Below are 24,990 nucleotides of genomic sequence, written 5' to 3'. Positions count from 1 at the left end.
CAGCATCTCCTCCTGCAGGGCCGAAGGGCACAGCAACCCATCCCCTCCTCAAGCACAAAGTTCACCTGCCAGCAAGGCTTTGTTTTCACAGAGTAGAGTCCAGACAGTAGCCAATTAAAGCAGACAGAAAACGCTTGGAAACCCTCCTCCTGCTCAAGCACGCAGGCTCCGGCTCTAACTGCTACCCCTGGGAGGAAGAAGAGGCTGATTGCTGCCACTGGAAATCACACTCAGAGTTCTCAAGGTTGGTGCTCTAATTGCAACTTGGTTTGGTTTTGGTTGGTGGTTTGTGGTTTTTTTTTTTTTTCTGTAAGTTTTGCCTTTTTTTTTTTGTCTTTTTTTTTTTTTTTTTTTAAGCTTCTCAGAACAAGGATCTCCCAGGTCCACCACTAAGAATTCAGAGACAAACTTGTAAAAGAACAGAATCAATGCAGTGCTCCTTTGCCAGAATCTCTTGAAAGCCACCTCGCCACGAAAGACCCCTTCAGGATGTGGGCGACACGATGACACTTGGATTTCAGAGCCAGTGTTGGACAACAAAACCTGCATCTCAGAGTTGAGCATCAGCTATGTCCTGCTGGGTTGCTGCTGGGCTGGCTGTCACTTGGTCAGGAGCTTTCTCTCTCTCTCTCCCCTCTCTCTTTTTTTCCTCTCTCTCTCTTTCAGATACTCTGCTTCTAAAACGTGAACAGTTCTGCTAAACTCGTACCCTCGCAAAGAGAACAACTCTGAGATGAGGGTTTTCCTCTCCCCATCTGCTCTGAAAAGCAATGCCCTGCTCGCACAGAGAAGTGTGGAATGAAGTGAAACCTGCTCAAGGCCCTTCTCTCGAGCGTGTCTGCCGGGGGAGCAGGGCTCAGCTGAGCCCTGCAGCGCTCTCTCCTCGCCGGGCAGGCTCCTGGTCGCAGGGAGCTAGCAGTTGGCTCTCGCGCTCCTCTCCCTCTCCTTCTCTCTTCTCCTCTCCGTTGGTTGGTTTCTTTCTCCTGTTGCTCTCACACAGTGGTGCTTCAGTTTTAGCAGTGGAAAACAGGTATCCATTTTATTTTATTTTTTTTATTACCCAGAATAAAATGCTGATGAACTAAGCTCCACATAAGCTTAGCTCTTCTTCCTCAACCTGGAAGGCGAAACGAGCGAGTTAGGGACAGGAGCCTGTGAGGTGCAGTCAGGAGCCCAGCTATGAACCCCCAAATCCACCAGCCCAGCCAGGAACCCCCAAATCCACCAGCCCAGCCAGGAACCCCCAGCCACAAACCCCCAAATCCACCAGCCACGAACCCCCAGCCACAAACCCCCAAGCCATGAACCCCCAAAATCCACCAGCCCAGCCATGAACCCCCCCATCCATGAGCCCATCCATGACCCCCCCATCCATGAGCCCATCCATGACCCCCCCCCTACAGGAGCCCCCAATTCACCCAGCTCAGCCACGAACCCCATCCATGAACCCTATCCATGACCTCAGCCACAAACCCCCAGCCCATGAGCCCCCCATCCACGAGCCCCCACCCCCAGGAGCCCAGCTGGAGGCCTTACACTCTAATACTGTGACAGCCCTGTCACGCCACCATGTTGATATGCACGTTCACCCTGGTAAGTAGAGTCCTGTGACAGTGCCACGTCGATCTGGGATTTAAACTCATCACCAAGGTAACTGTCCTGCAAGTGAGAGCCTGTGTCAAGCCTCCAACTCATCACCCAGCTCCAGAGAGCCCAAAAAATGGCCCCCCAAAACCAACCTGTACCTCTGGGGTGTTACCATGAAGCAGCTGAGCTTCATGGTAACACCCCAGAGGTTCCCCCCCCAGCTGCTTGATCTTACTTGGGATAATTCTGGTTGGGAGAGCCCAGGCTGACTCATCTGTGATGGTTGACTCATGGAGATATAGCCCTGAGTCAGTGGCCCCTGGGAGAAAGGTTGGGACACCACATCTTGGCTTGCTTGGCTGTTGGGAAGGTTTGCTTGGCTGGCTCCAGGAAGCCCAAAACGATTCTTCTGGCGCCCACCACGCCCAGTCTTGCCCTTGGATGCCCCACGGCCTAGAAAAGAGGGGGTGCCAAGCAAGGGTGAAAAGTCTGACACACAACCGACTGCTCCTGCATAAGGCAGCACTCAGGAGGCAACAGCTGGGACCAGCTCCTTGGGGCCAACCCTTTTGGGGCCAACCAGTATCTGAGGGGGGCTACAGGAAAGCTGGGGAGGGATTTTTGAGGGTGTCAGGGAGTGATAGGACTGGGGGGGATGGAGCACAACTAGAAGTGGGGAGATTCAGGTTGGATGTTAGGAAGAAGTTCTTCCCCATGAGGGTGATGAGACACTGGCACAGGTTGCCCAGGGAGGTGGTGGAAGCCTCATCCCTGGAGGTTTTTAAGGCCAGGCTGGATGTGGCTCTGAGCAACCTGATCTGGTGTGAGCTGTCCCTGCCCCTGGCAGGGGGGTTGGAACTAGATGAGCCTTGAGGTCCCCCTCCAACCCTGACAATTCCAGGGTTCTGTAACTTGATGCAGCAGGTGCAGAGAAGTCCAAAGGCAGAGCCTCCAAGCACAGCTGTTGGAGGCTGCAGCATTGGTGCCTCCTGCTCTCATCAGCACTGCTCCTCATGCCCCCCTTCACCCCAGTCTGGGGCCTCCTGCACCACCCCAGTCTCACCCCATACCTGCAGCTGGTCCATTGGCCTGGCCAAAGTAGCCAGGGGGTGGCATTGGTGGCATCACAAGGTTGAAGGGGATGGGAATGTTCATGGCAGTGACGTGGCTGGGCCCAGCGCTGATCATCCCAATCTGGTCGTGGGTTTGGAAGTACATATTGGAGGGACGGCCTGGGGGGACACAGCCAGAGTCAGTGGCACTGCAGGTACCCACTGCAGCCCCCCCCCACTGCTGCTCCTGCCTCTAACAGTCAGGAGGGGACTTGAGAGCAGCATCAAGCAGAACTACAAGGCCAAGCCAGGCACAGCACAAACAGGAGGCCTACAAAGGTGATCCAAGGGCTGGAGCACCTCTGCTGTGAGGCCAGGCTGAGAGGTTTGGGGCTCTTCAGGGAGACCTTAGAGCAGCCTGGCAGTGCCTGAAGGGGCTACAGGGGAGCTGGGGAGGGACTCTGTACAAAGCCCTGCAGCGACAGACTGGAAGAAGCTGGATTGAGATGAGACAGGAGGAAGAAGTTCTTCCCCAGGAGGTGCTGAGGCACTGGAACAGGCTGCCCAGAGATGTTGAGGCTCCAAGCCTGAAGGTGTTCAAGGCCAGGTTGGATGAGGCCTTGAGCAGCCTGGGCTGGTGGGAGGTATCCCTGCCCATGGCAGGGGGCTGGAGCTGGATGATCTTGAAGGTCCCTTCCGACCCAAACCAGTTTATAATTCCATGACTTTTCAGTTCTTAAATTCCCCATTTTTCTGCAGTTTAAAAGTGAAGTCTGCAGGACCCCATGCCCCAGGGCCTGGCTGGGGCACACCAACCCAATCCAGGAGGGTGCTGGTGCTGAGCCTCTCCTCACCTTGGCTGCTGCGGTCGTAGACAGAGCCTGGGATGATGGCCTCACGTGCGTCGTACATGGCAGTGGTCATGAACCGGGCACCCTGCGGGCAGGAGGGCAGTCAGGAGGGCAGTCAGGGACACCTTGGCACTGCAGCTCCAGCAGCCTCATGCCAGCAGCACCCGAGAGGCAGGAGAGGGCAACTCACAGGGTTGATGGTGTTGACCAGCTTGCGGGGCTTGCTGAACTGCATGAGGCTCTCCCTCAGGTTGTTGAGGGGTCCCTCCACCAGCACCTTCTGCTCCTTGTAGTAGTTCAGGAGGTGGTTCCAGAGGGGCTGCTTGGACAGAGCCTTGGGGTTCCCAACAATGATGACCCCATACCTGTAGGGACACAGCAGAGAAGAGGCCTTCAGCCTGGACTGGAACTGAACCCACACTGCTGTGAGTGCTGGGACAGCCCCGGGGCCATCCTCCTGCAGCAAACCAAGGTCCCTGCAGAAGCTCAGGATGGCAGCTGCAGGTGAAGCTGCAACTGTTTGCTGACAGCAGAGGATGGCAGCAGCCTGGGCAGGGGATTGCTGCAGCCACTTTCTCAGCCATCACAAGCTTCCTTCTGCAGCCTGGCCAAATGTGGGGAACTCAGCCCAGCAGCACCACCCAGCATGGGCTGGGGAGCTTTGTAGGCACCAAAGCAGCCAACCAAGGGCTGATTCCACAGCACCACTCCCAGAACCAAACCCAGCTAGAGCAGAACACTGGCAAGCAAATAGCTGCTGGAAGGGATAAAGCAGCAGGTGAAGGGAAGAGTCCTGCCCTGCAAACCAAGGGCAGGGACATGGTGGCTTCTGCCACAGGGATTGGGCTCTTCTCCCTACTAAGAAGACACAGGATGAGAGGAAATGGCCTCAGGTTGCATCAGGGGAGGTTTAGGTTGGACATGAGGTAAAACTTCTTCCCTGGAAGGGTTCTCAAAGCCTGGCCCAGGCTGCCAAGGAGGTTGCCCACCCTGGAGGTGTTTCAGAGCTGCAGAGATGTGGTGCTGAGGGCCATGGTTCAGCACCAGATGCTCTGAAAGGACTTTTCCACCCAAACCAGTTCTGTGATTCTACCACCTCCTGATGCCAAATGGTGGCACCACTCAGGCTGAGACTGCTCTTGGCAGTTGCAGGGAACATGGAAACCATTCCAGGCTCCAGTGACCCAGGTGGGGTTGGGAATGGGTCCAGAGCTGCTTTAGCAGATGGGATCAGGGCTGCACAGCTTCCCTTTACCTGGCTCTGGTCAGGGCCACGTTGAGCCTCCTGGGGTCATTCAGGAAGCCAATCCCTTGGTGCTCGTTGGCCCTCACACAAGACAGGATGATGAAGTCCTTCTCTCGGCCCTGAAAGGCATCCACGCTTGCAATCTCCACTTCCTGGAAGAGAAGAACCCAGGTTAGTGACAGCAGCACAGTGAACCACAGCTCTGCTGCCACCAGGCAGCCCCAAGGCCTTGGCTGGGCACAGCAGCTCCCAGCATTTGACCCAAAACTGTTATTTTTGTAGTGAGAAATTCTTTGGTCACTCTGCTGCTCGCTGAGCAGCCTCCCTCCAGGAGAACAGAGAGCCTCAGTCCAGCACCAATTCCTGTTGTGTTCCCTGCTCTGTGGTTCTCATATTTCCCCCAAACTGGCATCTGCACTATGGAAAGCATATTTCCCAGGAATGCTGCCAAAACCCCTCTGACTCTCCCAAAACCTGGGAGTAAGAGAGGTCCAAGTTAGCAGTGCTGCTCCCAAGAAACCTCAACCAGAGGGACAGATCATTCCTGGCAGGAGACAAAGTATTTCCACCAAGCCTTCCTTCAGTGAAAACACCAACCAGGTCCTCAGGAGGTCAAACACACAACTGCATTGTTTGTGGCAACAAGGTTGGTAGAGGAGTTCCATGTTCCCAACAAACAAGCAGCAGGACCATCAGGATTTATGGAGCTTGGCGTCCTGTGTGTCTCCTGGCAGGATGCTCTTAGCCAAGCCATAAACTGCATGATGCTTTCCCAAAGCCAGGACTCTCCCTTCTGTGCCTCAGAGGGCTGGAGCCTCCCCTCAGCAGAGACCCTCACAAGGCTTCCTCCTTTCTCTGGCTAACTGCTCCCCAGACACCCACTGGCACTCAGTCCCTCCTAAACCTCTCTCCCTGCTCTATTTTAACCACAACCAACTCAAAACCGACTGAAGAATAAACACAGACAGACGCCTGAGGAGCCAGACTGAACATGAAGCTGCTGGGAAGTTTCCCAACATTTGCCTTTTCCACCTTCTCTGCACCCAAGCTGCTCTGCACACCTGGTAGAGCTTGGTGTGCAGGGAGCCACTGAACTGCATGTACTGCACCAGGTAGGAGCGCTGGCCCTCGTAGGGGGTGATGATGCCAATCTGGTCTGGCTTGGCACCAGCCTTCAGCAGCTTGGTGGTGATCTTCTCCACGTTGGCAGCTTCCGTCCTAGGAAGAGAGATTGGCTCAGCTCAGGAGAGCCAAGGCATCAGCCTCACTTCTGCAGGGTCATGGCTCCAAGCTACTGCACACCTGGGGCTGCTTCAGGGAAAGGATCAACTCTCCCCTGCTCAGGCATTTGGATCCTGCAGAGCTGCAGCTGGGTTGAGCATTCCCCACCCCTGGCACAAGCCAGCAGCTCAAAGGTCTCAGAATGACACAAATGTCACCACAGAGCTGCAGAGTGGGTTGGGTTGGAAGGGACCTTAAGGATCATCCAATTGCAGCCCCATGCCATGGGCAGACACCTCACACTGGACCAGGCTCCTCAAGGCCTCATCCAGCCTGGCTCTGAGCGCTGCACACCACACTTCAGCCACTGTCCCCAAGGGATGCCACAGGGTTAAAAGATTCCTCTAACCTCCCTTACATTTGAGATCTTTAAAATGTTTTGTGCCCTCAGTGCTGAGCTTTGCTTACCTGTTTAAGTAGGAGGTGCCCGAGCTGGCAATCTCCTCCTGCCCTTGGGTGACATAGAAGAACATTGGCTTGTCTGGCTGGGGCCACTGGAAGTCAAAGCCCTTCTTCACACGGTCTGCTGCAGGGTGAAACCCAATTCCAGTCAGAGCTGCTTCACTGGCAACATCCAACAGAACCCCAGCATGGAGGGGCTGGAGGGCACCCCTGCAACTCACCCAGTCCAAACCCCTGCCAAAAGCAGGGCACCCACAGCAGCTTGCCCAGGAGCACAATGGCTCAGGAGGGGTTGGAAGCTCTCCACAAGGAGACTTCACAACCTCTCTGGGCAGCCTGCTCCAGGCCTCCAGCAGCCTCACACCATCTCCTCCTGGTCAGATGGAACCTTCTGGCTTCTACTTCGTGCCCCTTGCCATGTCCCTGTGCTCCACTGAGCAAAGTCTGGCCCCAGCCTCTTGCCCCCTACCCTTTAGCTCTTGCTGAGCATTGCTCAGACCCCCTCTGGGGCTGCTCTTCTCCATGCTCTCAGCCTTTGCTGCTCCAGGCCCCTCTCTGCTGGACTCTCTCCAGTCATTCCCAGTCTCTTTTGTACTGGGGAGCCCAGAACTGTCCCCAGGCCTCCACCTGTGGCCTCCCTTGGGCTGAGGAGCCCTATTGCTATTTTTCCCATCAAAGCATCTCTCAGACTGCAAACGAAGTGCAGAGGCAATGCCCTGAGCGGGCACAGCGCAGATCTGCTGCGGGCGAGAGGATCCTGCCGGTGCCCCTCCCTGGCTGGCAAAGCAGACACCTGGGGTGTGTGTGGGCACCCTGTGTGGGCACCCCCAGGGCAGCCCTACCTGCAGTGACGCCGTTCTGCAGCGAGCCCTCGTAGAAGATGTTGGAGGGGAAGGCGCTGAGCGCGGGGTGCATTCGGTACTGCACCTGCAGGCGGATGGGGCGGATGCCCAGCACCACCAACCGCTCGAACAGCGACTGCGACAGCCCTGCCTTGGCAGCTTTCTTGCACATCACCACGGGGCCCAGCTGGCAGTGGTCACCCACCAGAATCAGCTGTGGAATAGGAAAGGTCAACACCTGAGTGTTTATCTTCTGAAAGTCACCCCCCTCAGAGTGAGCAGCAGTGAGAGCTGCCTAGAAAATGTCTTGGGAAGCAACCCCAGCACGGCAGGGGTGGGAAGGGACCTCTGGAGCTCATCCAGTCCAACCCCCTGGCTAAAGCAGGGCACCCACAGCAGCTTGCCCAGGAGCACAAAGGCCAGGGGGGGTTGGAAGCTCTCCACAGGAGACTCCACAACCTCTCTGGGTAGCCTGCTCCAGGCCTCCAGCAGCCTCACACCAGAGAAACATCTTCTCCTGGTCAGACAGAACCTCCTGGCTTCTACTTGTGACCAGTGCCCCTTGCCCTGTCCCTGGGCAGAGTCTGGTCCCTTCAAATCAGTCTGACTTCCACTAAACTTCCAATCTCATCTGTGGCTTACAAATCTTTTCATCTGATCAAATAAACTCCTACTCAGCCTTCAGCTTGTCCCAACAGGACCAGAAAGTGTCCCAAGCAAAACTATTCCACAGAATCAGAAAACTAACAGCAAACACCACCCCTGAGGTCTAGGGTATGGAAGGGTCTCCCGTGAAGGAAAGGATTTGGTATCCCCACAAGCCTGCACTGGGAATGCTGCTTCTGCTGCCAAGCTGTGCCCTACCTGCTTGGCCCCCAGCACGACTGGCACCATGCACTCGGGCTCAGTGGCCTGGGTGCTTTCGTCGATCAGGATGGAGCGGAACTGCATCTTGGCCAGCCTGGGGTCCCCGGCTCCCACACACGTGCAGCAGATCACATCTGCATTCTGAGACACAAGCAGTCCACAATTAACCACACAGGGCAGCAGCAGAGTGTTCAACACCCTTGCAGGAGCCTCCCCCACTCTCAGTTACACTCTGAGCTCCCCCAGGCGGGAGCAGATCCCTGCCAGAGCCCTCACCATGAGCAGCTCTCGCTCTGCCGTTCGCTTCAGGGCACGGTAACGTTTCTCATCAGCAGATGACAGCTCTCCAGTCTCATCCTTCAGCTGCTGCAGCTTCTGAAGCTCTGGCATGCTGCAAAAAAAAAAAAACACCACACCAAGAGTTCTTGCTTCATGGCCTGAAGAAGGACTTGGCAGGCTGAGAGCGGAATTCTTTGGTAAAGCTCAGTACACGTGTGTGGAACTAGGGGCTCCCAAGCACACACACTGCCAGCATGACACAGGGCATTAGCTGGGGTGAAATTGGGTGGGTTGGGTTCCCTGACCCCTCCACCATTTCTCACCTGTCCATGTTCCTGATCTGGTTGTGCAGTGCCAGGAAGGACACAGGAGAGTCAATTGCCTCCCTGCTCTTGGCACACAGCCGAACCACCTTCAGGCCGGTCTGATGGATCTTCTCTGTCAGCTGATCCACAGCTATGTTACTTGGGGCACAGACTAGGACAGGCCTGGAGAAAGGTGAGGCAGCACCAGGTCAGTGCCAACAAGCTGTGAACCTTTTCTAATAACCTCTAACTCACTCCTATGTTACAGCACAGCCCCCAGGAACACAGCTGGAAGAACTGTGCCTAGGCAGAAGCCTTCCCAGAGCACAGTACCTCCAGAGCCCCTTCATTCCTTTCTCAAAGCAGGTTGATTCTCTGGCCACTGGCAGTGCCCTACCCCAGAGATGGTAGGACACAGCTCTTACCCATTGCCCTGTCTGGCCAGGTGGTAGACAATGGTGGCTGATGTCACTGTCTTGCCGGTGCCAGGGGGACCCTGGATAAGGCTCAGGGGACGCTGCAGGACAGTCTTCACAGCATAAACCTAGGGCCAGGGGGTTTGGTGCTGGTTAGCATTCAATGCATGGGAAGCTAAAGCTGTCCAAGCTCTGCTCACAAACCCTCTGTCACTTCCTTTGGAGATGAGGTTACCTGAGAGTGGTTGAGATCAGGAAGTCCCTGTGCTGTGAAGCGCTTGGGCAGCTGGCATTTGATGATGACATCTTCTACCTCATGACCCAGCAGCTTGTGATAGATGTACCCAGACACTGAGGTCTCATCCACTGCAAAGGTTTTTAGAGCACTCTGCATTCTGACATGAAGGAAGGACAGGAAAGAAGAAAAGGATCAGGATGACCTGAGGACTCTCCACAAGTGTCCTACACAAGGACTTCTCAGTACCTGTCAAAGGAAGTAGACTTCCACACAAAGTCCACTTGGAAGTTATGAGTGACCTCCACGGGGGCTCCCACGCTGCTCCTCAGCTCTATGGCTATCTCATCACCATAATCTGTAGAACCTCGTTAAGTGGTAATCCAGAGCAAACCTTTGGATTTGATTCTTCCCAATTTGTTTTTTTTTTTTTTTTTTCTCAGCAGATCCCCCACAGCAAATTCAAATCAGCTCAGAATTACTTTTTTTGTGCATGTTGCTGGAACTCTGAGAGCCTGGGATGCAGCCTTCCTGCAGGCTCACTCAGTAAAGGATACTATCAGGGACTTTGATAACATGGCCAATGCCTTTCCAGAGAGGGGCCAGGTCTCCTTTGTACCTCAGGCAGATCTCATCTCCTTGCATGAGTCTCATGTCTACAAAGGAAGGGAAAAAGAAGCTTTTGGGATGCTCCCCAATGAGCAACCAGCCCTCCCACACACAGAGCTCATCCCAGTTCTGCTGCTCCCCAGCACACACACACACAGAGCTCATCCCAGCTCTGCTGCTCCCCAGCACACACACACACAGAGCTCATCCCAGCCCTGCTGCTCACCAGCACACACACACACAGAGCTCATCCCAGCCCTGCTGCTCACCAGCACACACACACACAGAGCTCATCCCAGCCCTGCTGCTCACCAGCACACACACACACAGAGCTCATCCCAGCTCTGCTGCTCACCAGCACACACACACACAGAGCTCATCCCAGCTCTGCTGCTCCCCAGCACACACACACAGAGCTCATCCCAGCTCTGCTGCTCACCAGCACACACACACAGAGCTCATCCCAGCTCTGCTGCTCCCCAGCACACACACACACACACAGAGCTCATCCCAGCTCTGCTGCTCCCCAGCACACACACACACACACACAGAGCTCATCCCAGCTCTGCTCCTCACCAGCACACACACACACACACAGAGCTCATCCCAGCCCTGCTGCTCACCAGCACACACACACACACACAGAGCTCATCCCAGCTCTGCTGCTCACCAGCACACACACACACAGAGCTGATCCCAGCTCTGCTCCTCACCAGCACACACACACACAGAGCTCATCCCAGCTCTGCTCCTCACCAGCACACACACACACAGAGCTCATCCCAGCTCTGCTGCTCCCCAGCACACACACACACACAGAGCTCATCCCAGCTCTGCTGCTCACCAGCACACACACACAGAGCTCATCCCAGCCCTGCTGCTCACCAGCACACACACACACAGAGCTCATCCCAGCTCTGCTCCTCACCAGCACACACACACACAGAGCTCATCCCAGCTCTGCTCCTCACCAGCACACACACACAGAGCTCATCCCAGCTCTGCTGCTCCCCAGCACACACACACAGAGCTCATCCCAGCTCTGCTCCTCACCAGCACACACACACACAGCTCATCCCAGCTCTGCTCCTCACCAGCACACACACACACAGAGCTCATCCCAGCTCTGCTCCTCACCAGCACACACACACACACACAGCTCATCCCAGCTCTGCTCCTCACCAGCACACACACACACAGAGCTCATCCCAGCTCTGCTCCTCACCAGCACACACACACACACAGCTCATCCCAGCTCTGCTGCTCCCCAGCACACACACACAGAGCTCATCCCAGCTCTGCTGCTCCCCAGCACACACACACACAGAGCTCATCCCAGCTCTGCTGCTCCCCAGCACACACACACACAGAGCTCATCCCAGCTCTGCTGCTCCCCAGCACACACACACACACAGAGCTCATCCCAGCTGTGCTGCTCACCAGCACACACACACAGAGCTCATCCCAGATCTGCTCCTCACCAGCACACACACACACACACAGAGCTCATCCCAGCCCTGCTGCTCACCAGCACACACACACAGAGCTCATCCCAGCTCTGCTCCTCACCAGCACACACACACAGAGCTCATCCCAGCTCTGCTCCTCACCAGCACACACACACACAGAGCTCATCCCAGCTCTGCTGCTCCCCAGCACACACACACAGAGCTCATCCCAGCTCTGCTGCTCCCCAGCACACACACACACAGAGCTCATCCCAGCTCTGCTGCTCCCCAGCACACACACACAGAGCTCATCCCAGCTCTGCTCCTCACCAGCACACACACACACAGAGCTCATCCCAGCTCTGCTGCTCCCCAGCACACACACACACACACAGAGCTCATCCCAGCTCTGCTGCTCCCCAGCACACACACACACAGAGCTCATCCCAGCTCTGCTGCTCACCAGCACACACACACACAGAGCTCATCCCAGCTCTGCTGCTCACCAGCACACACACACACAGAGCTCATCCCAGCTCTGCTCCTCACCAGCACACACACACACACAGAGCTCATCCCAGCTCAGCTGCTCCCCAGCACACACACACACAGAGCTCATCCCAGATCTGCTCCTCACCAGCACACACACACACAGAGCTCATCCCAGCTCTGCTGCTCCCCAGCACACACACACACAGAGCTCATCCCAGCTCTGCTGCTCCCCAGCACACACACACACAGAGCTCATCCCAGATCTGCTCCTCACCAGCACACACACACAGAGCTCATCCCAGCTCTGCTGCTCCCCAGCACACACACACACAGAGCTCATCCCAGCTCTGCTCCTCACCAGCACACACACACAGAGCTCATCCCAGCTCTGCTGCTCCCCAGCACACACACACACAGAGCTCATCCCAGCTCTGCTGCTCCCCAGCACACACACACACAGAGCTCATCCCAGCTCTGCTCCTCACCAGCACACACACACACAGAGCTCATCCCAGCTCTGCTCCTCACCAGCACACACACACACAGAGCTCATCCCAGCTCTGCTGCTCACCAGCACACACACACACAGAGCTCATCCCAGCTCTGCTGCTCCCCAGCACACACACACACAGAGCTCATCCCAGCTCTGCTGCTCCCCAGCACACACACACAGAGCTCATCCCAGCCCTGCTGCTCCCCAGCACACACACACAGAGCTCATCCCAGCTCTGCTGCTCCCCAGCACACACACACACAGAGCTGATCCCAGCTCTGCTGCTCACCAGCACACACACACACAGAGCTCATCCCAGCTCTGCTGCTCCCCAGCACACACACACACAGAGCTGATCCCAGCTCTGCTGCTCTCCAGCACACACACACACACAGAGCTCATCCCAGCTCTGCTGCTCCCCAGCACACACACACACAGAGCTCATCCCAGCTCTGCTGCTCCCCAGCACACACACACACAGAGCTCATCCCAGCTCTGCTCCTCACCAGCACACACACACACAGAGCTCATCCCAGCTCTGCTGCTCCCCAGCACACACACACACAGAGCTCATCCCAGCTCTGCTGCTCCCCAGCACACACACACACACAGAGCTCATCCCAGCTCTGCTCCTCACCAGCACACACACACACAGAGCTCATCCCAGCTCTGCTCCTCACCAGCACACACACACACAGAGCTCATCCCAGCTCTGCTCCTCCCCAGCACACACACACACAGAGCTCATCCCAGCTCTGCTGCTCCCCAGCACACACACACACAGAGCTCATCCCAGCTCTGCTGCTCCCCAGCACACACACACAGAGCTCATCCCAGCTCTGCTGCTCCCCAGCACACACACACAGAGCTCATCCCAGCTCTGCTCCTCACCAGCACACACACACACAGAGCTCATCCCAGCTCTGCTCCTCACCAGCACACACACACAGAGCTCATCCCAGCTCTGCTCCTCCCCAGCACACACACACACAGAGCACATCCCAGCTCTGCTCCTCCCCAGCACACACACACAGAGCTCATCCCAGCTCTGCTCCTCACCAGCACACACACACAGAGCTCATCCCAGCTCTGCTCCTCACCAGCACACACACACAGAGCTCATCCCAGCTCTGCTCCTCACCAGCACACACACACACAGAGCTCATCCCAGCTCTGCTCCTCACCAGCACACACACACACAGAGCTCATCCCAGCTCTGCTGCTCCCCAGCACACACACACACAGAGCTCATCCCAGCTCTGCTGCTCCCCAGCACACACACACAGAGCTCATCCCAGCTCTGCTGCTCCCCAGCACACACACACACACAGAGCTCATCCCAGCTCTGCTGCTCCCCAGCACACACACACACACACAGAGCTCATCCCAGCTCTGCTGCTCCCCAGCACACACACACAGAGCTGATCCCAGCTCTGCTGCTCACCAGCACACACACACACACACAGAGCTCATCCCAGCTCTGCTGCTCCCCAGCACACACACACAGAGCTCATCCCAGCTCTGCTGCTCCCCAGCACACACACACACAGATCTCATCCCAGCTCTGCTGCTCCCCAGCACACACACACAGAGCTCATCCCAGCTCTGCTGCTCCCCAGCTCACACACACACAGAGCTCATCCCAGCTCTGCTCCTCACCAGCACACACACACAGAGCTCATCCCAGCTCTGCTGCTCCCCAGCACACACACACACAGAGCTCATCCCAGCTCTGCTGCTCCCCAGCACACACACACACAGAGCTCATCCCAGCTCTGCTGCTCCCCAGCACACACACACACAGAGCTCATCCCAGCTCTGCTCCTCACCAGCACACACACACACAGAGCTGATCCCAGCTCTGCTGCTCACCAGCACACACACACAGAGCTCATCCCAGCTCTGCTCCTCACCAGCACACACACAGACACACAGAGCTGATCCCAGCTCTGCTGCTCACCAGCACACACAGACCCCCAACCAAGCTGCCATTACCTGAATCAGTCTTTGGCAGGGTGAAGTAAGCAATCCTCTTCTTGTTCAAGCCCAGGTCCCACCTGACTGTGATGTTGTCCTGGGTCTAAGGGTTTACAAAAGGCATCTGTGAGGTTCCTCAAGAGCTGCTTGCCAAGCACCACAGCCCTCATTGTTCCCCTATCACACTACTAACAGCCCTGTCCCAGTGCCACAGCACAGGCAGCTATCTGCATTTACTGCTCTGGACTGAGGCCACAGCACTTGCAGACCATTCCCTTCTACAAGAGTTGCTTAATGAGAAACAAAGGCTCAGCACCACCTGCCTCATGCCCACCTTTAAAACACGAAGGGCCTGCATGACCCCACAGAATTCAAGTTGGATTGGAAATTGTAACGAACAAAAGTAACTGCAGGTTATGAACAGAAAGGCCAGGCTGCACAGAACATGGCTCCTGGAAGGATAAACTTTGGATGCAGAAGGGATGCAAGCTCCCACGTGTTCTCAGCTCCTTAAGACCTCATTTTGGGAGTTGTTCTTTCCCCATTACTACTGCAATGATGACATCACTCTTACATCAAAGACATCCTTTCGCTTGAGGCTTCCATGCTGCTCTCAGTGCCCATGTGTCTGAGAGGAGAGCAGCAGCCAGAAGCCTCCTCAGATCTCTCTCAAGGCCATTACCTGAGACTCCTTCAGCTTCTTGTCATAATCTGCCTCCAGCTTGACAAGTGGACCAAATATATTTTGGTACTGGTAAGCATCTTCATATCTAAGCAGGACATGCTGAGGTTCCTCATCCACACCAGGCTTTTCCAAGTCCTCAAGGGTTGCAGATGGATTTTCCTGCAACCCAAAGCACACATTGTTTCCAAGGGCTCCACACTACCAAGTGACAGCCTCTGACTGTGCAGCAGCACTGCCAGCACTGTGGTTTGCTATTACATGAAGTGTAACAAGTAGTTAAAAACCACACAAGGACATCCTGTCATGCTCACACACCCAGTCAGGCTTGTTGGGTGCTACAGGATATCCAAAAAAGCTCTCAGGAAGCAGTAACTGAATACCAAGTATGACCTAGCAGCTCCCTACACAACTAGGGACCAGGTAAAGCAGAAACAAGGCTCAGCTGGGCAAGGAAAGTTGCTTGGTTTTGGGTTGTTTTTTTCATCTTTGCCCAACAGTGCAGTTTGAACAGAGATGAAGAACCCAAAGGTGAAACTTTCCTCCTGTGATAAACGTCCTGAATCCTTTGATCGATTCCCAGCTGCACTGCTTGTCAGATCTCCACAGAAAGAGTAATTGGCCATTGGAATGTGCTGCCCAGGGAGGTGGTGGAGTCACCCTCCCTGGAAGTGTTCAAAGAAAGACTGGATGTGGCACTTGGAGCCATGGTTTAGTTGTCAGGAGGCATTAGGTAGTAGGTTGGACTTGATGCTCTCTGAGGTCTTTTCCTGCCTGGGTGATTCTGTGACCTGCAGGGTCTGAGCCCCACATGTGTGTGAGCCCTGCCTCAGACAGCTGCTCAAACCTTCTTGTGCTTCCTTCCTTCCTTCTCCCAGAGTTCCAGCACTTGGTCAAACACAATCAGCACTTGCAAAGCAGCACAAACCTTCCACAGCTCCTCCAGTTTGTTGATCTGCTGAGCTGTGATCTGCCTTGCCCTCAGCTGTTCCTGCTCAGAGGGAATCTTCACCAGCCACGAAAGGAAGCAGCGGTCCTGGATCAGAGGCTGCCACTGAGAACTGTCCCAGTTAATATCCTTTAAACTGCTCTGACTGGCACATGGCTGCCTGCACAACCAAAACATTGGAAGAAATTATTAAATTAGACAAGTGTAAGAAGAAGTCTGCTGTGCAGGGTGGAAATGAGCTGGTTGTGCTCTTGACACCACTCAAGTATTTCACTTAAAAGGGGAAAAAAAACCAAACGACTGAAGCCTGTGGGGCAGCTCCTTCCTAGGTCCTGCATCTCAGCACTGGGAAGGTTCTGTATCATCAGGAAGATTTCTCGGGGGTTTCTAGAACTGGAAATGTCAGCACCCAAAATGTCAAATCTGCCACTTTAGGAAATGGCTACAGTCTGTGAAGGCTGTGCACACAGAACCCATCAGATAACACTGGGGATTCACCTCTCCAGCTGTTGTTCAAACAACCTGAGGAGCTCATTCTGCAGCAACACCCCCCCACACACACACACACTCTCCAACAGCTGCTGGCAGCATTTAATTAATACAATTAGGAAATGAGGGGTTCTGCTAGAAGCTGTCAGGGAAAAAAGCTCTCAATTTGCTGTCATCTTCAAAAGATTCTGACAAAAACAGTGTAATGGAGACACCACTCCCACAGGGCTCCAGAGGCATTTCCTCAGCTCTTACTCTCCGAGATCTGAAAAGCACACTTTAAAAGAAGGGGAAACCCCTCTTTGCCCTTCAAGGATTTGGGAGAATGACTCTTCCCTAGAACTAAGCTGGATGCACTGCAGTTCCTACCTGTACACAGCTCAGGAAGTCTAAACAGTGCAAAATCATGGAGGGGTTTGGGTGGGAAGGGACCTTCAGAGCCCATCCAGTCCGACCCCCCTGCAGTCAGCAGGGACATCTGCAACCAGAGCAGGTTGCTCAGAGGCACAAACATCCTGACCTGGAATGATTCCAGGGATGGGCACCTCCCACCTCTCTGGGCACCCTCAGTGTCAAACATTTCTCCCTTCTCTCCACTCTCAATCTCTCTGGTAGTTTCAAACTATCACCCCCAGCGCTGTCCCAACAGGCCCTGCTCAAAAGTCTGTCCCCAGCATTCCTCTCAGGCCCTTTACTGAATCAACAGCAAGTGCCACCCTTTGAAGTCAAGCAGCAGGCTTGGCACCAAGCCTCCAACAAAGGCATTCTCTCACCTGCACAGCAAAACCACCACAGAGTCTGCCTTGGCTGGAATGAAGCCAAGGAGGAAGACATTACGACATCCACAGTTGTAGCATTCCAGGACAGTCTCTCCCAGAGGTCCATCCTTGTGCAGAGTCACTTCTTTGCACTTTGCTCTCACAAGATGATTAACAATGTGGCTGCAAACAGAGAGGACATCCATTTCTAGCCAGTTAATAAGAAAATCACAATTAAGGCACAAACCAAATGCATTTACAGCATGGCAGACACTGCTAAGATTCTTTCTGCCTCCAAGCAGACCCAGTGCTAACAGCTCCAGTAGCTCCTCAGTGCATGAATGCTTTGTGGCAGGTGAGGATGGAAGAACAGAAACCATGTTAAAAATTCTTTTTTATGTTGCTGGCCATTGAGAGAAGCCTCCCAGAGCTCCACAGGCCAAGAGCAGCAGTTCTGCTGTGCCCTGCAGGATGCCAGGGCAGAGGAAGAAGCAGCAAGCTCAGTTCACAGGAGGGGTTCAGGTTCTGCTGAGATGGAAGCCAAGGGTGGCAACAGTGAAAAAGCTAACAAAAGGAGGTTGGAGGCTCACATTAATGGCACTAGACTTCAATTACCACCAAAATCTAAGTCCCAGCCATCACACCACCTCAAAACCAACACTACAGTGGGGCTGCCATCACTGTTTCCCTTTACCTGCCAGATGTATTTCCACGCCCATTGCAGAACCATTTCTTGCTGGTGTTGCAGTAAACCACACAGGCAGGGTCATGGATACCACAGTAACTGCAGGTGGAAAAGAAAGAACAGGAAGTGACTGGGTGCTGGCCTACAGGAAAACTCCAACAGAAGACTTCAACTGCCCAGCAGCATGGACAAGGAAGGGGAAGTAAGAATGAGGGACCCTGAGTGCTGGTAAAACCATCAAACAGGAGCTGAAGTTCTGCTTTGTCTCAAGAGTATTTGGACACTTCCCACCAGGACCATCCCCAGCTTGGCTGAGCCTTCTATTCCCCACCTCCCAGGGAGGTCAGAGCCCCACATCCCATGGCTGCTGCCTTGTACAGAGACAAGAGCTCAGCAGAGGGCTCCACATCCCTGCACATCCCCAAGGAAGCTGCTCTCAACCCCCGCAGGCATGCAGCCCTCCCTCAGTGCTCCTGTCCCCTGCAGCAGGGACTGGCTCTCACCTGCAAGCATGCACAGGAAGATCCTTTGTGTAATAGGTGTCCTCTTCATCCTCCTCAAAATTCAGCTCAGCCAGGAGCTGGCTGGTTTTAGCCACATTGTCATCCACAGCTCCATTCTGGAGAATGCCATCAGGGCCATTGACCTGAAACAGAGGGCACTGCTGAAGCAAAACAGACTCTAAAATGTAAGAGCCCAGGCCAGCAATCCCCACTCCTTACAGCAGAACTTGTCTTGAATGGAGAGAAACTCACCAGGCAAAAGGCTGGCAAGAGCTCAGCCCCAGCCTGGTTACATAATCACTATCTGCTTCATTAGCTCCTATTCTACAGGACCATTTCAACTCCAACAGATAAGGAGCAAAAAAAAAAAAAAGTCACTCAAAGGAGATTGCATTTCTGCAGCTCACATTTTTCCATGCAGCCTTACACAACACAGAGCTCTGTCTGAACAGCTCCAGCAGGATCAAACAGCCTTTTGTCAGCCCTGCTGCTGTTCCAGGGATCTACCTGAAAACAGGAGCTTGGCTGCATGGGACCTCCCCCACCTGTTTCTGCTCCTCTCTCTCCAGCAAATCCATGTTTCAGCCCCCCAGGAGATGAGAACCACAACTTTGTGACACTTGCACAACAGAGCAGGTCATGAACAGACATAACCTCATGCCAGCCTCCCAAAGACCACTGAAATGGGGCAAGGAAGAGCAGAAATGGTTTGGGGCAGCATCACTTGCTCAGGATGTGCCAACCATTTGCACACTGGCAGGACACACCCCGGGGACAGTCCTTGCTGTGTTACTCCACCTTTGGGTTAGCTGCAACAGGATTTCCTTTCAGAGAATGAGGCCTCTCTGCAAGCCAGCCAAGAAATCTGCACAAGTCCATTAAAATGAGGAATGCAGCTCAAGTTCTGAGAGCAAAGCCCCCCCTGAGCTCGGGAGCTCACAGCACAGCCCAGGTGTGCTCCTTCCACTGAGGATTCAGTGCCAGAACCAGGAACTTCTGCAGCATTTGGTGCTGCCTCAGCAACTCTGACAGCCCAAGCCTGACTGATGTCAAAAATAGCTCCTTTCTGGCAGTGCTGAGCACAGTGCCTCTCCCACCAGGAAGGAGCAGTGACAAATGTCACAAAGCAGATTTTGGTGTGGCTGAGCAGCCACTGCCCCTGACAGGTTCAGGGTTCAGTTCCACTGCTGCATCTCGACAGGGTAACAGCCACGGGGAGCAAGATGGTTGGTTCCCCACACCCCCCAAAACCCTGCTCACAATTTTTGACCTGTTCAGGGAGATCTCCCCAAAAAGCCGAGCAACACAATCACCATTACTGAGTGGGAGAAGGCAGGAAAGGGACCACAGCAGCAGCTGGCACAGCATTAATGTACCACATGGAGCTGGGAGGTGGTTTCCCCATCAAAGCTAAATCTCCAGCTGTATTAAAACCTCCACCTGTTTCTCCAGGTATTCAGTTAGATAAGGAATATTTATTTGTGGAAAATTCAAGTAGCTGATAAATGGGAGCACCAGAATCACTTAAGGGCTTTGTCTATCAGCAGAGTATTTGAATAACTCCTTGGCACTTGGACATTTAATGCAACTCATCTGCCCTCTGTAACTTAACTCTCCGAGAAGAGAAAGCTGCCCACAGTGAGGACATTTAATCTTTATTAAAGGAAAATTAATTAAAAGTAGTTGCTGTAGCATTTTAAGGCTACAACTGCTAAGCAAATCCAAACAAGCCTACTCCTGGAAGCCTCATCTGGATTCCACACAGGCCAGTTTCAGGCTTGCACATTAAAGTTTAACAGCCAATTGCAAGAGTGAGCCACTTCACATCTGCCCTCAGCAGTGAGGAACTGCAGCTGGTGGTACAGGCTCTGCCTCCCTCTCTTCAGATGAGCTGAGGCTCCTCTGCAAAGCTCTCTCAATGGTCTGAGTCTGTGTCGATGCTACCTCCAAGCACTGCTCTGTAGCAGAGGGAGCAGCCAAGGAGAGCCCTTAGCAGGGAATAGGCAAAGGCAGCCAAGGGGCAAAAAGAGAAACCCAAAGGAAACTGCAGTAGCCACGTCCCAGGCCAAACCCCATCAGCTGCCTGTGCAGTGGCATCTCACAGCTGTCTGAAGATAAACACTCAGGGTAAACAGCAAAGTGCCACTGCAGACACAAAGAGAACTTGAGGAACAGGCAGAGTCCTACAGCTTGCAGCTAACCTGAAGCTCTCAGCAGTAGAGCACCAGGCAGTCAGAGCAACCAGAACTCATTCTACAGACCAGAGACTCACAGAAGGGTTTGGATGGGAAGGGACCTTGAAGATCATCCACTTCCAGTCCCCAGTAGCTGACAGGTTTATCAGTGTTGGGATTGCTGAACAGTAATGAAATTGTGAAGCTTTTTTAGAATGGCAGAAACCCCACAAGCTCCAACTGCGAGCTCTGAGTCCTGCAGCAGGTGACCCTGCTCACAGCCTGGGCAGCTCCTGCCCTCTGAGAGCCACCAGGCAGCAGTGATGTCACCTGCCAGCATGAGCAGCAGGCCTTGGCAGGCACACAGCGAGGAAGTGACTCAAGCAGTGTTTGCAAGCCTCCTGTGATGTTCACCTATGTGCATATTATTAAAGACCTGGCACCAGCAGCTGTTGTATAAGGGAAGGGTGAGGGGGGAGGGGGGGGCTTCTCTTCTCTGTTTTCAAAGTGTTGACAAACTTCTGGCACAGCAAGTTCGACAGCTACAGCAGCCTGAGCTGCTCTGGAACTTCCACCAAGGTGCTGGGCCTTCCCTCCCTCCTTTTTTTGGCCTCTAAAACACTGGTGAGAGACAACAGCAAAGCTCCAGGAATGAGTTACAGGACAGTAAATCAGGCAGTGGAATTTATGTGGTGCCTTCTCCTGGCCATGTGTGTGTGAGACCCCACACCAGTGGCAGCACAATCAGCACCACCTCAGCTTCTCCTGCTGCTTCTAGCTAACCCCCTCCAGCCACAGCAGCACCTGATTGATCCACAGGTGAATGCAGCTACAGCTCCTTTGCCTACTTCTGCTTCTAAGTGGCACATTTCAAGCCTTAACAAGAGAACTCCTTGCAGCTCAGCAGTTACTCTGCTGGCAGAGTGCTCTGGTTCCACACCTGAAGTGCAGTGAATGGTGGCAATGCACTTCAGGCACAGGACACCCAATCACACTGCCCCAAGCCCAGCAGCTTTCCCTCATGCCCCAGGAAAAATGCACCTTTTGGACCTGCCTGGGGAACCCAACTCTTTGCAGTTTGAAGCTCCAGAGTGTTCACTGCAGCTCTTCAGAATCTCTCCCACTTTCACATCAAGCAGCAGGGGTTTACCAGGAACATTCCCCCCTCACAACACCTCCAAGGCGTGTGGAAGGAGCTGCATTTCCAGATGGGGACCTCAGCAACGAGAAGTCATTTTGTTAAGACAAAAAGTCTTTGTTAGGGCTGGAAATTAAATCCAGCCCCTGAAGTCTGGACCAAAAACTTAATGGCTAATCCAGCCTCCTTCAGCCACTCCAGCACATTAGCACCATGTGCCTTGTCCATCACACCCATCAGGCATGTGACTGCTTCCTACACCCAACTAAGTCCTGGTCTGGAAGAGTGAAAAAATAGGGCAGAAATCAGAATTTAGCTGCAATACTTAGAAAAAAAAAAACAAAACCTAATCTATTCCTTATAACATGCAAAGAATGGGAAAATATTCTTCTGAAGAGGAATCAGTGGATGTTGCCTCTCCACTAGTAGCCTCTCAGCTATCTTTTGTCAACTGGACACCAATCAATTGTAACAACATCCTCTAACCATCAGTTGAATGTGCATTGGGAAATGAAACTGTCTTGGATTGCCCAGATCAATCCAAGTTAAAATCAGGTGCTCTGCACTGAGCTTTTCAAACACTGGGACACTAAAAAGACAGAATATGAAACACCAGAGCTAGAGATAAAATACCTCCAAGTGATTTACCTCCAATGGTTATCAGCTCTGAACAAGAATTATTTATTTCAGTAGCTTTCATTATAATCAGACAGACAGGGAGTTAAACAAAATGGGATCAACTGTGGGGCCCCAGAAGTGAAATGTTTAGCTCCTTGCCAAAAGACATAATAAGTTTAAATTATCTGTTGAAGGCAGCAAAACTTTTCCCAGAATCTTTAAGAAAAATGCCTAATTTCTGATCTTATCTCCCGAGCCAGTCGAGTTGCACAAGTCTAAACAGCTCCGGAGGACACCACACTTCCCGGTCCTTGGTCCAGCCCCTCTGCCCCTCCTCCCCCCAAACCTGCAGTTTTAGTCAAAACAAAGACCAAGGATGACCATGGGAGTTCGTAGAAACATCATCAACACACTCAGGGTAAGACAAGAGGAAGAGAATTCCTCCCCTCCTGCCAGGACAGATGGTTGCAGACAGATGAGTACCTGAAGGTGCTCTCCAGATTTTTTTTCCTCTCTCTACTTCAAAGGCTTTTCAAACATGTTTGGACAGAAAAAAAAAAAAAAAAAAGGAAAAAAAAGCCAAACTAATCCTCTCCTCTGCTCTTTTAGCTTAGGAGGCTTATTTTGGGGTGGTTTCACTTCTTCTGGCCACATTCTGGAAGGATCACAACCCATGAAAGCTTTCAAAACTCTGATTAACCCAGGCTCTGTAATTGACACATGGCCTGACTGCACAAACCTAACATTTCCCTCCTTAGTTCTCTTCTTTCACAGTGTCCAAACCTGATCAACTCCACAAACCCACACTGAAAATGACCACAAAACAAGCAGCCCGTGGTGTCAGGTCTCTGCTGCCTTGCAAACAGCCTAACCTGGAGCAAGTCACTGTGCAGCAGCTACACCCAGGCTGTGCTGAGCACCCCCTGCACCAGAGTCACTCAGTTCCTGCTGGGATAAACCTGATACAGCTCCAGTGGGATCATTCCACCTCCAGCCCTGCAATCACACCTGCAAGACACACTGAGATGCTTCCAGCTTGCTCCCTTCTGTCCCCAACATTTCAGCTTTTGCAAGCAAAAGGTAAACATCAAGTCCTGGTTCAAGATTAAAAACTTGCCTAAAGCATTTCAGCTCCTCTTTAAAGTCATCCTTTAAAGCATGGAGAATATCAAAACATTCAGCTATCAATAATGGGACTGCAGGAGTGTTTATCTAGAGGTAACCAAACTTGGCAGCCTGTTCCAGCAGCTCTCAGTAAAGTATGAATTGAAACAACATGAAAGAGTTCTTCAGAGTTTTTTTTTCACTACAGTCAAGATGCACACAGTGAGAGTCTTCTTCACTTGGGAGCATAACTTTCGAGGCCCTTCTTTATTTTGTTTGAATTAAGGCAATACAACTTAATGACTGTGTACACCCCAACCATCCACAGGCTGCAGGAAAGAAATAAATCGCCTGGGTTTAAGTCACGAGGAACTAGACCTCTGAAGTTCAACCCCGGGCCATATCGACTGTCATTCCCATACAGACGCAAAACAAGCCAACCCGGCGACCGTGCAGCAGCAGGAAAGGTGGCAAAGAAGGGTAAAAAAAAATAAATTAAGAGATTTATCGTGCGGTTTGCGTTTCGTTATAGGAAAAGAGAAATTAACGTAAGCGACGCTGGATTTCCTCGGAATCCAACTTCCGATCATCAAACGCTTTCCAGAGCCATATTGCTTTAAAGGCGAAAAAAAGCAGAAATAATCCCCAGGCGCATTTCCGATTCCGATACGGCACCGAGAAGCGACGCAACTGTCACGATACAGCCGCGGCGCCCACCGGCTTAACGGGCAGGCAACCGACGGCAAGTTTCCTCCCCGGCCAGCGTCCCCTGCATCTGCAGGGCAGGAGCGAAGCGCCCGCTCCAGGCCCGCTCCCCGCTTGCGCCGGGCCGCGCCGCTCGGAGCCAGCAGCCTCAACTCCACGGGGCAGGCGAGCAGCCACACGCGGCGTTCACTTCCCCATCAGGGGCAGAGGGCCCAACCCCGCAGCCCGCCCAGGGCTTCCCCTCGCCGGCCCCACGGCTAGGCCAGCCCGCCCCTTCCGGACCCCCCCCCCGCGCCTCACCCCGGTGGCGGAGACGCCCTGACCCCCCCCCACCCTGCACACACCCCGCCTCCGGCCGCCGTCTCACCTGCGCTTCGATCGGTCCCGGCGGTCCCTGTCCCGCTCCGGGGGGGCCTTGGCCTTGTCCCGGCCCCGCCTGCCCGGGCGGGGTTTGAGTCTGGCTGGGGAGAGTGAAGTCGGTGAACTCGAACTCGGAGCCTTGTGTGTCGGCACCGAGCAGCTCGGCCTCCTCGGTGTCCAGGAAGGTGAGGGTCTGCGAGCTGGGGCCGTACGCCTCCACGCTCATGGCGGCGACGGCGAGGAGCAGCGGCTCTTCCTCAACACCCACCCCGCCGTGCCCCGCTCTCCGAGCCCGAGCCGGCCGGGCCGCACCTCAGGAAACTCGGACGCGGCGCTACGCGAGCGGCAGGATCTGCCGCGCGCACCAGGCCGCGCGTACCAACCGGCCGCCAACGAACCCGCCTCCGTCCCACTCAGAGCGTCCACACGAGGCTGGAGCCTAA

At 53.9% G+C, this 24,990-nt stretch overlaps 1 protein-coding gene across 2 annotated transcripts; it reads right to left on the bottom strand.

The window, feature by feature from the left end:
* Positions 1 to 366: 366 nt before the first annotated feature.
* On the bottom strand, positions 367 to 24,773 carry UPF1 (UPF1 RNA helicase and ATPase). 2 transcript variants are annotated; one of them, XM_054396332.1, is made up of 24 exons: positions 24,555 to 24,773; positions 18,449 to 18,591; positions 17,955 to 18,044; positions 17,276 to 17,443; positions 15,993 to 16,173; positions 15,065 to 15,226; positions 14,401 to 14,485; positions 9,921 to 10,019; positions 9,613 to 9,730; positions 9,364 to 9,523; positions 9,138 to 9,256; positions 8,731 to 8,895; positions 8,405 to 8,519; positions 8,126 to 8,269; positions 7,262 to 7,475; positions 6,426 to 6,543; positions 5,798 to 5,954; positions 4,746 to 4,888; positions 3,681 to 3,855; positions 3,494 to 3,575; positions 2,658 to 2,819; positions 1,823 to 2,040; positions 1,537 to 1,659; positions 367 to 1,117 (listed from the first exon to the last, which is right to left on the bottom strand). In XM_054396332.1, the coding sequence occupies exons 1-23, from the start codon at positions 24,771 to 24,773 to the stop codon at positions 1,540 to 1,542; spliced, it is 3,357 nt and encodes a 1,118-aa protein (XP_054252307.1). In that variant the 3' UTR covers positions 367 to 1,117; positions 1,537 to 1,539. The 2 variants fall into 2 exon arrangements, with proteins under 2 accessions (XP_054252307.1, XP_054252308.1); XM_054396333.1 differs by having other exon boundaries at positions 9,613 to 9,721.
* Between the last annotated feature and the right edge of the window lie 217 nt (positions 24,774 to 24,990).

This window comes from Indicator indicator, chromosome 36, assembly GCF_027791375.1.
Source record: "Indicator indicator isolate 239-I01 chromosome 36, UM_Iind_1.1, whole genome shotgun sequence".
In the NCBI taxonomy this organism is placed as follows: Eukaryota; Metazoa; Chordata; class Aves; order Piciformes; family Indicatoridae; genus Indicator; species Indicator indicator.
Note: the sequence above shows the minus strand (reverse complement) of the source record. Positions and strands in the feature narration are given on the sequence as shown.

Coding starts and splice junctions, on each gene's coding strand:
- UPF1 (XM_054396332.1), bottom strand. CDS start 24,773: ATGAGCGTGGAGGCGTACGGCCCCAGCTCGCAGACCCTCACCTTCCTG. Junction 17,444..17,954: donor CGTGGAAATACATCTGGCAG/GTAAAGGGAAAC, acceptor CTCTGTTTGCAG/CCACATTGTTAATCATCTTG. Junction 7,476..8,125: donor TCGTGCTGGGGGCCAAGCAG/GTAGGGCACAGC, acceptor CCTATTCCACAG/CTGATTCTGGTGGGTGACCA.